The 14,222-nt window shown below is 38.9% G+C and overlaps 1 protein-coding gene across 1 annotated transcript in view; it reads right to left on the reverse strand.

The window, feature by feature from the left end:
• LOC139136453 (nucleolar complex protein 2 homolog) overlaps window positions 1–13,247 on the reverse strand; it is a 30,125-nt gene extending 16,878 nt beyond the window's left edge. The window contains exon 1 of the mRNA XM_070704177.1: window positions 13,207–13,247. Coding sequence (XP_070560278.1) covers window positions 13,207–13,232 — 26 coding nt within the window. The 5' untranslated portion in view covers window positions 13,233–13,247. The remainder of the gene's footprint in view (window positions 1–13,206) is intronic.
• Window positions 13,248–14,222: the final 975 nt, after the last annotated feature.

Genomic DNA, 14,222 nt, shown 5'->3' on the forward strand with positions numbered 1-14,222 from the left:
TGTGTTGAGCACTGTTGATTGTGTTGATCACAGGCTTTTCTGTGTTGAGCACTGTTGATCGTGTTGATCACAGGCTTTTCTGTGTTGAGCACTGTTGATTATGTTGATCACAGGCTTTTCTGTGTTGAGCACTGTTGATCATAGCTAGGCTTTTTCTGTGTTGAGCAGTGTTGATCATGTTGATCAGTGTTGATCACAGGCTTTTCTGTGTTGAGCACTGTTGATCATAGCTAGGCTTTTTCTGTGTTGAGCACTGTTGATCGTGTTGATCACAGGCTTTTCTGTGTTGAGCACTGTTGATCGTGTTGATCAGTGTTGATCACAGGCTTTTCTGTGTTGAGCAGTGTTGATCATGTTGATCAGTGTTGATCACAGGCTTTTCTGTGTTGAGCACTGTTGATCGTGTTGATCACAGGCTTTTTCTGTGTTGAGCAGTGTTGATCGTGTTGATCAGTGTTGATCACAGGCTTTTCTGTGTTGAGCACTGTTGATCGGTTTATCACAGGCTTTTTCTGTGTTGAGCAGTGTTGATCATGTTGATCAGTGTTGATCACCAGGCTTTTCTGTGTTGAGCACTGTTGATCACAGCTAGGCTTTTTCTGTGTTGAGCAGTGTTGATCATGTTGATCAGTGTTGATCACAGGCTTTTCTGTGTTGAGCACTGTTGATCACAGCTAGGCTTTTTCTGTGTTGAGCAGTGTTGATCATGTTGATCAGTGTTGATCACAGGCTTTTCTGTGTTGAGCACTGTTGATCACAGCTAGGCTTTTTCTGTGTTGAGCAGTGTTGATCGTGTTGATCGCAGGCTTTTCTGTGTTGAGCACTGTTGATCGTGTTGATCACAGGCTTTTCTGTGTTGATCACTGTTGATCAGTGTTGATCACAGGCTTTTCTGTGTTGAGCAGTGTTGATCATGTTGATCAGTGTTGATCACAGGCTTTTCTGTGTTGAGCACTGTTGATCGTGTTGATCAGTGTTGATCACAGGCTTTTCTGTGTTGAGCACTGTTGATCATAGCTAGGCTTTTTCTGTGTTGAGCACTGTTGATCGTGTTGATCGCAGGCTTTTCTGTGTTGAGCACTGTTGATCGTGTTGATCAGTGTTGATCACAGGCTTTTCTGTGTTGAGCAGTGTTGATCATGTTGATCAGTGTTGATCACAGGCTTTTCTGTGTTGAGCACTGTTGATCAGTGTTGATCACAGGCTTTTTCTGTGTTGAGCAGTGTTGATCGTGTTGATCAGTGTTGATCACAGGCTTTTCTGTGTTGAGCACTGTTGATCGTGTTGATCACAGGCTTTTTCTGTGTTGAGCAGTGTTGATCGTGTTGATCAGTGTTGATCACTGGCTTTTCTGTGTTGAGCACTGTTGATCACAGCTAGGCTTTTTCTGTGTTGAGCAGTGTTGATCATGTTGATCAGTGTTGATCACAGGCTTTTCTGTGTTGATCACAGGCTTTTCTGTGTTGAGCACTGTTGATCGTGTTGATCAGTGTTGATCACAGGCTTTTCTGTGTTGAGCACTGTTGATCACAGCTAGGCTTTTTCTGTGTTGAGCAGTGTTGATCATGTTGATCAGTGTTGATCACAGGCTTTTCTGTGTTGATCACAGGCTTTTCTGTGTTGAGCACTGTTGATCGTGTTGATCAGTGTTGATCACAGGCTTTTCTGTGTCGAGCACTGTTGATCACAGCTAGGCTTTTCTGTGTTGAGCAGTGTTGATCATGTTGATCAGTGTTGATCACAGGCTTTTCTGTGTTGAGCACTGTTGATCACAGCTAGTGAAAATGCCACCAACAGAATACCTGTTAGCCATGCTAACACTTATTCTCAAAAACAACACATTTGAATTCGATAACGAATTCTATAAACAGATCCTGGGTGTATCGATGGGTTCTCCGTCGTCTCCGAATGTGGCTGATATCACATTTCATCAAACGGAAATGAAAATAAGACGTGAATACAAATCGAAAATATTACTCTGGCTTAGATTCAGAGACGATGTTTTCATGATCTTCATAGGAACAGAACACGAACTGAACGAATTCACATCAGGCATCAACAAAATGCACCCTACTTTCAAATTTTCGTTTGAAAGCTCGACACATGAGATAACATACCTCGATCTTGTGGTATACAAAGGTCAACGACATAACAGTGAGAAAATACTGGACATAAGAACGCACACGAAAACCACAGATACGTTCCAATCCTACATAGAACATCATGCCATCCAAATCTACCTTTAAAGGCCTGATCAAAGGTGAAACACTAAGGTACATCAGAACTTGCAACAATGAGAATGACTTTCGTGCGAAAGTCAATTCATTCAATGCAAGATTAGTTGAACGTGGCTACAGTCAGGATGAAATCTCTAGAATTACATCACAAACAAAGTTCGCCACCAGAATTACGCAATTACAACACCAGCGAACAAAAAACAGAACGAAAAACACACTTGTGTTCACAACAAGATATAGCCCATACATAAAGACACAAGCTATCAAACTAGCTCTGTGTGAAAACTGGGATCACATAGAAAAGGACGAAACATTAAGGAATTTATTTCCTAAACAACCGATCATCGCTTACAAAAGAAATACGAACATCAGCGACACACTGATTAAGGCTAAAGTCCATTGCATTAGAAACAAATCAATGAACGAACGAACACATTACGATCCAAACATAAGCATTCTGGCTTCACTGCTAGAAGAACAGGAGATCAACAATATCGACATGACATAAAACAAAAAAGATATACACATATCTTAGGCGACTGAGGAAGAGACCGCTCTGGTTTCGAAACGTGGGGATAAAAAAAGAGTCACTGCTGTCAAGGACACATCTGACTACGCCCACGTCTCGCCATGGCTTATAATAATAATAATAATAATAATATTTTTATTGCTTGCTTGTAAATATAGGATTTACATCACATTTGTGGCAATAAAAGTGTGATACAAAAAAAAAGTTAAAATTTTCTTCAATAAAGATAAAGATAAAGTATTAGCTAATGATAAATATAACTAGGTATTTCTTTGTTTATATAAAGTAAAAATATAATCTGCAAGTTGTTCATTAAAAGATAACTCTTGTTTTGTTAGTAGAGAAATAAGCTGATTTTCAGTATCGTCGTTTGGGAAATTGATTTTACTGAAAAAGTACTTTCTTTGGACTTTGTATTTCTGACAGACTAATAAAAAGTGTGTTTCATCTTCAATACTGTTGGTGTTACACTGATTGCAGTATCTTTCAGTAATTGGGGTTTTTGGAAAAGTGTGTCTCCCTTTTTCAATTGCTAGATCATGATTGCTAATGCGAAGTTTGGTGAGCAATTTTCTTTTCTCACCTTGCAACTGTGTTAAGGAGGGTTCTAATCTAAAATTACGTTTTATTTGGCATACATTCTTAGTTACTATTTTCATCAGTGATCAACTTTTTCCAAAAGACTTCATAATTGTTTGTTAAATTTGTTTTCATTAAACCAGTGATAACTTTGTGGTGTTTAAGTGATGGAGCTTTATCAATTTTATTTGAAAATTAACGACTCGCTTGTTAATTTCCACACCAACATCCAAAACACAACTCAGACACTAAACACACCAAAGCACATACAAGACGAGATGGCTGATGTGTTAAGCCACTTTCCCTTTATTACACTGCGATTCGTTTGTTAATTTTCACACTAACAGCCAAAACATTTCAGACACTAAACACACCAAAGCACATACAAGACGAGATGAGTGATGTGTGAAGCCACTTTCCCTTTATTACACTACTTTACTAGAATGCTGAAATTGAAAAAATACGCTAAGAGTTAAAATGTTTTGTCTAGTCAAAACGATACACCTACCCGGCTAATGTGCTGTGAGGTCGCCCAATGTGACATTCCGGCCGGCGATGCAAGTCAGCGGTGCGCTTAGCCATGCGTACAATGCTCTATTATTCCGCTACACTGCCTACGGGGCCACCGTTCGTTATTATGTGAATATGTCATTTGGGGAAGAGTGATTACTATTTTGATTCTCCTACTGTTTTGTTTTTTCTGGTTTTGCACTTGTCTCCAGCCAGCGAATATAACAATGTCTGAACAACGTCTGAACTCGCTGAACAGCAAAACTTTCTAAAAGGCATTCCCCAGCTACAGGGGGGGACGGGGGGACGGTACCAATGCGCGGACGCCCCACCGAAATGCTTAGCTGTGAGTTCTATATGCAGTGATTTTTAAACAATCAAAGCTTTCATTGTATTGTGGGAAATGTTAACTATCAATTTTGTATCATGGTTCACAGAAATCGATCGCGAAAGTTGAGAAAACGTGAGCAAAATAAAAGACATGACGTGCTGGATTTCCGATTGGGCGCCATGTTTCACGGTCGCTACAAAGGTCGTAAGGGACGATTCAGAATTTACTTCCAGGGGGAGGGTGGAGGATTTTCTATTTTCTCGGTGATTTTTTTCCATGGCCCCCCCTAGTAAATTATAGAAAAAATCTATGGCCCCCCCTCATCTTTCCTGTTTTTTTTCCATGGCCCCCCTAATATATACATGCATGCTTATACATTATAGACATATCCAGTCTAACAAGTTGCAGGAACTGTAGTGGACATTTAATCGATGATATAACAAATCATTTCAGGGTTATATGACTATAAAAAGAATGATTTGCAGGGACTGCAAGTGGCACACTTTTGGAAAGGGTAGCAATAAACATATCTGGTTGTAAATTTCTGAAGAAAAGTTAATTACTAAATATGAATACTTTTTTCGTTATGTCTCACTGATACATATGATGCACACAAAGACAAGCAAAGATGTCAGTTAGAAATGGTGAACAGAAAATCAGAGGAGCAGATAATTGGCAAAGTGATATATATCTTGAAGTTTAATGGTACATCATTTGCAGATATCCAGATATTTCTGGAAAGTGAGATGTACATGTACCGGTACATGCACACGTTCAGCATACATTTTCATTTGATGATGCCGAATATTTGCAGACTCACGGTGAAAGTTTTAACCCTTCACCCCAGTTCCCTGTATACAGGTCCAACTTTACCATAGAAAAACAATGGATTTGGGACAAACCATGGTGGTGAAGGGTTAAACATTAGGAATTAAAATTGGTGAAAGCCAACTTGTTTTTAATTTTCTCTTTTTTCTAATTTGGTTGTCATAAAACCAAGTAGCTGCCACTGAAAGCAACAATGCTGAGGAATATTTTAGAACATTTCTTGGACAAAACACCTTATCCAAAACATGAATTCACATGTTATTCTGCTCATTCCATTCACAATCCAATGTTCATATTAAAATGCAGACAACCCTGTGTAAGTCAAAATTCACATTTTGTCAGCAGTATTTTTCAAAATTGACAGGGCATTCATATTTCAAATTTTTTTAACAAATTTTAATTTTAAAATAGTCATGATGCGCATGTTTTCCGATGACACGAAACAATTATACATGTTAATTTGTTTTTTTGCCTTTTCTGCCAGCCGCCACTGTGAAATCTTTGATTATAAATATCAGAATGAATGGGACACAAAAGTATTAGCATCAATACACAATGTGTAAGCCTATCCACATTTCTCCTAGCCTCATACACACTGAGATCACTTCTTGGACTACAGCAAATATCTTGTGTACACAATATTTCAACAATCCAACACCATAGCATTGGTGCAGTGCCACTTGATCTTCTGGATGCACATACAGGATTATTGGAAAATCAACCCTTTTGTAAATTTTTCACCATATATTTTTGACAGTAATACATAATATTTTTATTTTCAACATTAAAAAACTATTCGCTGAAAAGCACCTTGAAGATGAGACGGCCATAAATTTATTTTCAAAAAAGTTTATAGTAGATGTAAGCACTGTAAAAAGTTATGGAGAACATTAAAAAATTTAGAAAGGGTAAAATTGATGAGAATGAAACATAGAAAAAAGGAACAGAAAAGAAGAGTAGCAGTAGCAGTAGTTTACTCAAAGGATGAAGTGGGTGTATATTTGGGGTAAAAAACCTCAATTTTTGTATTAATGATAAAAATTAATTTCAGTCAAAAACTAGACAGTATTTCTGAAATGTAATATTTCACTTGAAAGGAGAGTATTCATGTAGAAAAAAAACAACTATTTTATTTGGCATTATCCATCCTCATTTTTAGCTACTATAGACTATAGTCTATAGAAGCTATTGGGATGGGTATCCGTCCGGCGTCCGTCGTCAGTCTGTATGTATGTATGTATGTATGTCCGTTTGTGAGGCGTCCGTCCACTCAAATATCTTGAGAACCGCAGTACTTACTGATTTGATATTTGTTGTGTAGATTAAAAATATGATTTTGAGAAACCATTTTTTTCAATTTTTTGATATTGTTGAAAATAGGCAAATTAATGCCAAAAAAGGCATTTTTGGTAAAAAATCTTCTTCTTCATAACCGCTGGTCAGACAGCTTTGTTATTTGGTATACAGGTCCCTAGGGATAACCCAACGTAGATTTGTTCAAATTGTGATGAAATATGCAAATGTGTATTTTTAAGGAATTTTTTGTCATTTATGGTCAAAATTTGACTTACATTGTATGTAATTTTGTACTGTATAAACCCTATCAATTCACCCAGAAAAAAATAATTAATATGATTTTAAATAATTGAATTAATTAGGAAATCATCAAAGCCAAAATAATTTTACTGTAGAATTATCAGAAAGCTAAACTTTTTTTGACAGTTCATAGTGAAATGCTTACCATCTTGGAGGATTAAAACATGTAAAGGCAACTTTCCTGAATCCCAACTTTGACATATTCTGAACCGTCATTTATTGTGCCCTGTATGTTATCTAAAAGAAATTGCTCATAATAGTTTGTCATGATAGGGTGGTCAAATAAATAGAGACAGAGAAAGTTCTAATTTCCATTTATGGTTGACTTGGTAAGGATAAACAAAATTACTTTTTGAGGAAAAAAATAGTGGTCAATTAAAAGAGTGGTCAAAGTGATAGGGTTTTTATGGTAAAGCTGGGCTGTAAGATTCCTCATGTGCTATTTATAGCAATTATGCAATCTGTGTAAACAGTGCAATGAAAGCGTTACATGATTCCTTATAATGCTTTCGATGACCTTGAACTTCTAAGTTTCAAAAATTTGTCTCTTCAGTGTGCTTTCTCTGAGTACGTACAGTCTCAACTTATTCAACAGAACTTACTTACAATGTTCATTTGAAAGTTAAAATGTGCTTGGTTAAGAGGATGAAAATACTGATAAAAGATAACCAGTTTAAGATTCTTTATATCCACCTTCTTCATCAATACATGTGTCACAAAAAGTTATTCTCTACATAACACAGCAGAGCTCTGTCAACTGTTGGGTCGCTTGTTATTTCAAAACCGTGGGTCAGACAGCTTTAATATTTGGTTTACATGCAGGTCCCTAGGATGACCTTAGTGAGATAATTTCATACAGTCAGGAAATACTTAAAGGGGAAGTTCACCAAGGATGATTTTTACATATGTGCTAGCTTTGTGGTCACTTACCCCTGAAAAGCTATTTTCGCCATTTATAACACGCAAGATTTTTTACAAAAACCGACAGAAATAGTACAGGAAGTTGCCCATGTAATTTGAATCATGGGAAAAAGCGCCAAGCTTGGAGCTCGCATAATGTGTTATGGAAGGGACCATTTTCCCATGGATATGGCATTGTCCACTCACCCATGCTTAAACCAGGCTGTGCGTATTTACATAACTTTTGTTTATACTGAGTATCCTTGCATAAACGGTGAATCACTTATAATAAACTGTCCACTGTCAGATTTTGTGTTGCTGTTACCACTGTATTACTGTGAGTGGACAATGTGGGGCCATACCCATCCGAAGATGGTCCCTTCCATATCACATGATGCAAGCTCCAAGCTTGGGGCTTTTTTCCCATGATTCAAATTACATGGGCAACTTCCTGTACTATTTTTATCATTTTCGTAGAAAATCGGGGCGAGTTATAAATGGTGAAAATAGCTTTTCTGGGTAAATGACCACAGAGCTACCACATATGTAAAAATCATCCTTGGTGAACTTCCCCTTTAATTTTATTTCCATGTCTATAGTAGCTTCAGGGACTTTGGCCCTATGTTTAAATTGTAGGGGTTTAAAGACTGACACTCTAATAATTGATTAAAATCATGATCAGCAAAATCAAAATGCCTCTTATTCAAAATGTAAGAGCTATATTGCCAAATAAAAAACATAATGTGAAATTTCAGAAAATTTGACCCAGCCGGAGTGGAGTTAAATTCTTTGGAAATTTTGAAATTGGAAGGCAAAAGAAGCCAAGAAATCGGGTGATTTGCAACATTTGCATTAATTAACACTTCTTTATCATGCAACTTTCAACTGCTTTACAAGCTACAAGGTAAACCCAACCTTAAAAAGACATTTGCTGTAATTTTTAGCATTTGTTCAATGTTCATCTCTGTGTATCAGCATTTGTTTGTTATTCTATCACTACATAGAACACCCAATGCTGTATTTAGCAACATACCAGTGTGAACATAAATGACCATTGTTATTGTTGATAAATGAATTCTAGTCTGGACTTGATCTGAGATCTCTTTTCAACAAAAACAATCCTGACTGTTCACTGTATGGTTTGTATTAACATGTTAAATACTGGACATTTCATAACGCTTCAGGGAGGAGAACAAGATACTGCAGTAGATGCATAAAACAAACCACTGAGAATATTACCGAATTTGGCAGCTAAAGGAGTTTAACTAAACATGTTGAGTTTATCTGTCACCCAGGTAGCGTCTATGGTCCTCTTTTGTAGAGATCAGAAATTCTGGGCAAATATTGAATTGGTGTTTTTTTTCCTTGGCCCCCCCCCTAAAAGATTGTGGTACTTTTGTTCTGCCCCCCCTAAATTTTCTTGGGAAAAATGGGTGCCCCCCCCTGAAAATCCTCCAACCCCCCTGGAAGTAAATTCTGAATCGTCCCTAACTGGTTATGGTTTTTGAAATTATGAAAGGGGAGTTGTTGTAAAACTTCTTTAACTGAGTGACTTTTCTCCTTTGTATTTGTGGGAATAATTTTACCATTTTGTCCAGAAAGTAGCGTCTAATGACGTTATTTCAAAACGATGTATTTCGGACTACACCGTACACGTTATGTCTACGGAACACGGCGTTTCACTGCGGTTGTCGGCCCGACGCGTACTACATATTGCAATATTGCTACTCATGCTCTCGTTCAATGAAATTTCGGAACCAAAGTCTTTATATATGTTACTTTTGTTGTTGAGGGTCAAGAAAGTTCATGAATTCACTGAATTCATGTTCAGCCAAATTTCACGTGAGGGGCAGCACGTGAGTAGCCATTTTTTCCAAAGCGTCCGTGTATTGGCGGAACGAGTGTAGTACTAGGGGCCAATCTACAGCGAATATTTTGGGCAGAATATTTATCAGGGAAGCGGGCAAGAACAGAAAAGAAAACAGACTATAAACAGATAGGCGACAGGCCCATGTGACATTCCGAACACTGCAGAAGAAACAGAAAACTTTGGGTTACCTGACTGTGCGGGACGGGACCTGACTGTACGGGGCTGCCGGGCACTGAGAGTTGTGGGTGTAGAGCGGCTGTACGGCGCGGCATCAAAGACTGCGTAGCATCGGGGTAACATCAGGCATAGCAGGACGGCATCAGTGCTGGCTGTAACAGTCCAGTGAACGGCTTATAAAGTGGGTAAACATTGTAATGGAAATTTGACCTTCAAAATGCAAAAAGGGGGATATCCCATCCTAAGCATAATGGAAATTTGACCTTCAATTCCAAAATACTTGTGCCTGCAAGTAGCCAATATACATAGTGACCCCCTAGCAGGGGTAGCGCTAGGATTTCAAAGTTGTTTGCCACAGATTCCTTGCGTGGCGAATTGGTCATACATCTTGTTAGCCACACACAACTTTCTTTAGCCACACAAAAGTTTTGTACAATAAAAAAATATTTTAAGGTCTCATCTTGTTTGAAGTGCCATAGACTTCACATGCAATCCACCCCTACCTACCTCCCCCCCCCTTCTCAGACAAGGACTTTTTGAACGCAACTGCTTGTTATACTTCTTTAAAAAGACTGGTGCAGTTCATTTTCTGTGATAAGGAATCCTAGCAACCCATATGATTCAATTAGTACAACCAATAGAGGTAAAAACTATTGTGCAACACATCACGGTCGGAGGGACCGTGAACACATACACACAATTACAGTGCTTCCTTTCCCCATCGTTTGAATTGCAAGTATAATAGAATGAAGAGCTGAAGACAAAAACAGTTAACTAATTTTTTTATTGATTAAACTTGGTGTTTACACCAACTGACATTAGTTTGATTCACGTACGTACAACATATGCTTTCGATAACTTGCCTTGATTTAATCGTGTCTCGTACGTAGTCATACTGTGTTAGTCAGGTTTCTGGTCAATTGGACCCTATGCCGATTGGACCCAAGTCAATTGGACCCTGTGATTGATCGCAAGGTTTTACCAAATTATGAACTCATACAATCTGTACAATCTATTCGAGCATCACTTTGATTTAGCATACGTAGTTTTATGTTTGGAGGTCGTTAGCAATTTATGAAGTCTTAGACGACCACTGTGTATCGGTCTTGGCTCCTAAAGCTCGCCAATCACTGTTTTTAGTGTTTAGCGCTGCGGGCTGGGTTGCCGTCTCTGAGTACCAGCACTGTCGTGTCGAAGTGAATTTCGCACAAAGACCAGAGACTGGAATAACAAACAATGCAATACAAGTCTTTGTCACAGTGATAATGCCGGTCAGTAATACTGAGGGCAGGACGTTAGCTGACCAACAAAATGTGAAATGACTAAATAATATCTATTATTGGGTCTAATTGACTTGGGTCCAGTCGGCATGGGTCCAATCACGGTCCCTCCGGACCGTGGTCCAATTGACCAGTTCCCGTTAGTCAATCTGTTTTCAAAGTTGGATCACGTATTTTGACAAGCATACCAAAAGCGGTCTTTAGATAGAAAGAAACCACAAAGTATTGAGATAAAAGTTTCAGGCCCGGTTTATTTCAGTTAAAAAATACAGTGTTTTCAATTAGCTTCGAACTCACAAAATACGGTTTCCAGTCACCTTGTGGTGATGCAACAGACACATGTAAGACGCGACGCGACGTAGGATATATGTCACGATGTCAACAGAAACAACACATAAATTTGTAAACAAACTAGGTCGACCGTCATGGCTCTCTCGCTACAGTCTGGATAAGGCCACGATATCAACAGTCTGCATGAGCTTATCGATTGCAAGTCACTTGAAAATCAACAGAATACACTTCAGTTTAACTAAAATCTTACAAATTTCTTCATCAAGCACATTGAAAGAAAACCTCAACCACGGGGACCGTCCGGAGCGCGCGTTCAGGGCACACGCAATGATGGCCATACTGCCATCCAACGCTACGTTCAGTCGCAATCAACTTGGCTAGCAAATCGCTCGATTTTTCCATAGAATATTATCAAAAAAGTGGTAAAATCTACCGTTTCTATCACTCAAAGAGCAATAGCTGTACATGATATAATCGTCTTCTGTGTCTGAGTTGCGGAAAAGCTATCATAAGGTACGGTCTCTCGACTCTCGCTCTCGTTGAGTACACGGCAGCGGGGCAGCTGAGCTGATTAACTATTCACGTAAACCACTGACCCCTTCTCGGAAAGTTCGCATAAATTACTGGAACTCTCTATTGTTAGGGTTGATGATGTCATTATTTTGGTCCTTATATGGTACTAAATTGGGTTCAAAGGGTAAAGAAAAAGCTTCATGGCTTGCCTGGTTTGGCAACGCGTACCGAAGCTGGACAGAACGCATAGTACGCAAGCACTGTCGGGTATCGTAAACTTACGTGGCGCTGAGAGCGAGATTATAGTCACATTGATTTCATCACCTGATAGTATCGCATCGTCCACCGTGAATTTGACCGGGGTCTTTGAGTTTGAGGCCAGTTCGCCACACTTTCAATTTCATGAGCGTGGCGAACCAGGAAGACATTTATTCGCCACCCAGCACTTTCTGTCGCATTTTGCGAATGTGGCGAGCGCTAGTGCGACCCCTGCCCACCATTGTAATGGAATTTTGACCTTCAAAATCCAAAATACTTGTGCTCGCAAAACATATATGCATAGTGATCCCCCTAGCAGGCTCCACAAGGATTGGGATTGCGCGCTATCCTAAAACCGTTGGGGCGGAGCCTGTCACTCAAACACACCAACCAATCAGTTCCAACCTTGGAAAATCGCTGCGAGTCAGCAGCAATATTTAAACAATTAATTTTATATCCACTAATCTTCAGTCTTGCCCATTTTGCCCATTTTATTGATGGCATGCAGTTAACAACGCTTCAACCAGCCTTCATCAGTGCCCACAGAAGACATAAGATTCGTTGATTCTATTGGGGGGATTCTATTGGGGGGGGGGGGGGTTGTTGGCAGGCTTGAATAACCCTCCAATCGAACGCCTTTTAAATCATCTTTCACTTTCATTGACACGGTGACTGATGATCTCAGGAGATTTCGGTGAAACTCATTTACAACGTAACTAATTTTGAGTACATGTAGACTCCCCAGCAATATAGAGTATGAGGAGTTCACAGTGCATATTGTCATTAATTTTCGAACGATGTCAATATACAGTTTTCACTATCTCTGTATGAGATAGCCGATATCAATGTTGAGTGTGTCATCTATAAATGTCCCCTTCGACTGAAATGTTCGTCGTGTTACGTACAATCCCGGGCCGTTCTCGTATTCGATTTTTGATTTATAACAGTCTGTTCTCACCAACGTAGATCATGTCGTCGCCCTTGAATTTATAAAATTTCAGTATAGCGGTAGTAAGGCTGGGAATTGGCACATAAAGTCAATAATCGAGATGGTTCCCACTCTACACTCTGGCGTTCACAGCACATAGTGCATGGTACTTCATATGTAGACTACGAAACACGCACCACGTGGGTCAAGAACATTAGGCTGGCAATACATTTTACAGCATTACAAAGGACATTAACATCGAAAACATCTCAATAAAATGACTTAACATAGTCTTCTACATCTCTCAATTGTTGTTTAGATCTACCGAAAGGCTAGAAATCGCTCTGTAACGTAAAATCTAGCACATTCTCACACTTACCGTTTCTTGGCAGCGGACGTCGCCATTTTGACTATCTGTTTATATCGTCGCATGAGGGCGCTCAAACAAGGCCCTTACCTTACGCTGTTCCGCTGCGTCTCATGGTTCATTACGTTGATTAAATATGCATAGGATGATGAACATAGTTCTGCAAAATTTGGGACTAGAGATAAGATATGCCGATATTTGAAATTCAAAAGGCCGCTTTTCCTGTCTTAATTATGCGGGGAAAAATAAAATTTTTGAAAAACTTTTCTTACACCACGAGCCCAGGCTGGTAGATAAGAACAGAATTGATAAAATTTGAAAGCCCAGATAACTGTCCCCATGACCTGTTCTACTTTAATCAAAACGTCGGTTTCATGGAGAATAGCATAGCAGCCAACCTGGCAGAAATTCATCAAAGAACAAATCAATTAAAGTAAAATTTACAGGGTTGAGCTCAATCTCCATTATTTTCTCATTTTCAATGCCTTTGTGTCTGCCATCTTTTCTGATTGCTGTTAATAGTACAGCATATGTATCATAATATTCTCTTTGGCAGCGACATGCCAGAGATGAAAACAAAGCACTATGCCTAAAGTAAAACATGAACTCCTCATCTTATTTCCGATCGGATCTGACATCGTACTTTCATATTAAGGTAGAATGCGCTTCTGGGACAGATATTTGCATACTTTTCTGGTCTACCATTCATGGAGGCTCATTGTATCGCTAAAATATCGATAGATGTCACCATACATGGAGCCACCTTCCTTCAAACCGATAAAATGCTAAAACTGAAAGCAAAATAATTTTGCAGCCACGTAAAAACATCCCCCAAAACAACTGCTGTTGTAATTTTATCCTGGATTGGTTGGGAGGATAGAAGAAAACATTTTTGCCATAGGTCAAGGACCAGAAACAATTTTTTTTTTTTTTTTTTTTTTTTTTTTTTTTTAATGGGGAGGGAAGGAGGGGTTATGAGTTGGAGTTTGGAGGAGCTTACAATTTCTTATGAATTTGACATGTGCTGA

The sequence above is a fragment of the Ptychodera flava genome, chromosome 7 (assembly GCF_041260155.1).
Source record: "Ptychodera flava strain L36383 chromosome 7, AS_Pfla_20210202, whole genome shotgun sequence".
NCBI classification, from domain to species: domain Eukaryota; kingdom Metazoa; phylum Hemichordata; class Enteropneusta; family Ptychoderidae; genus Ptychodera; species Ptychodera flava.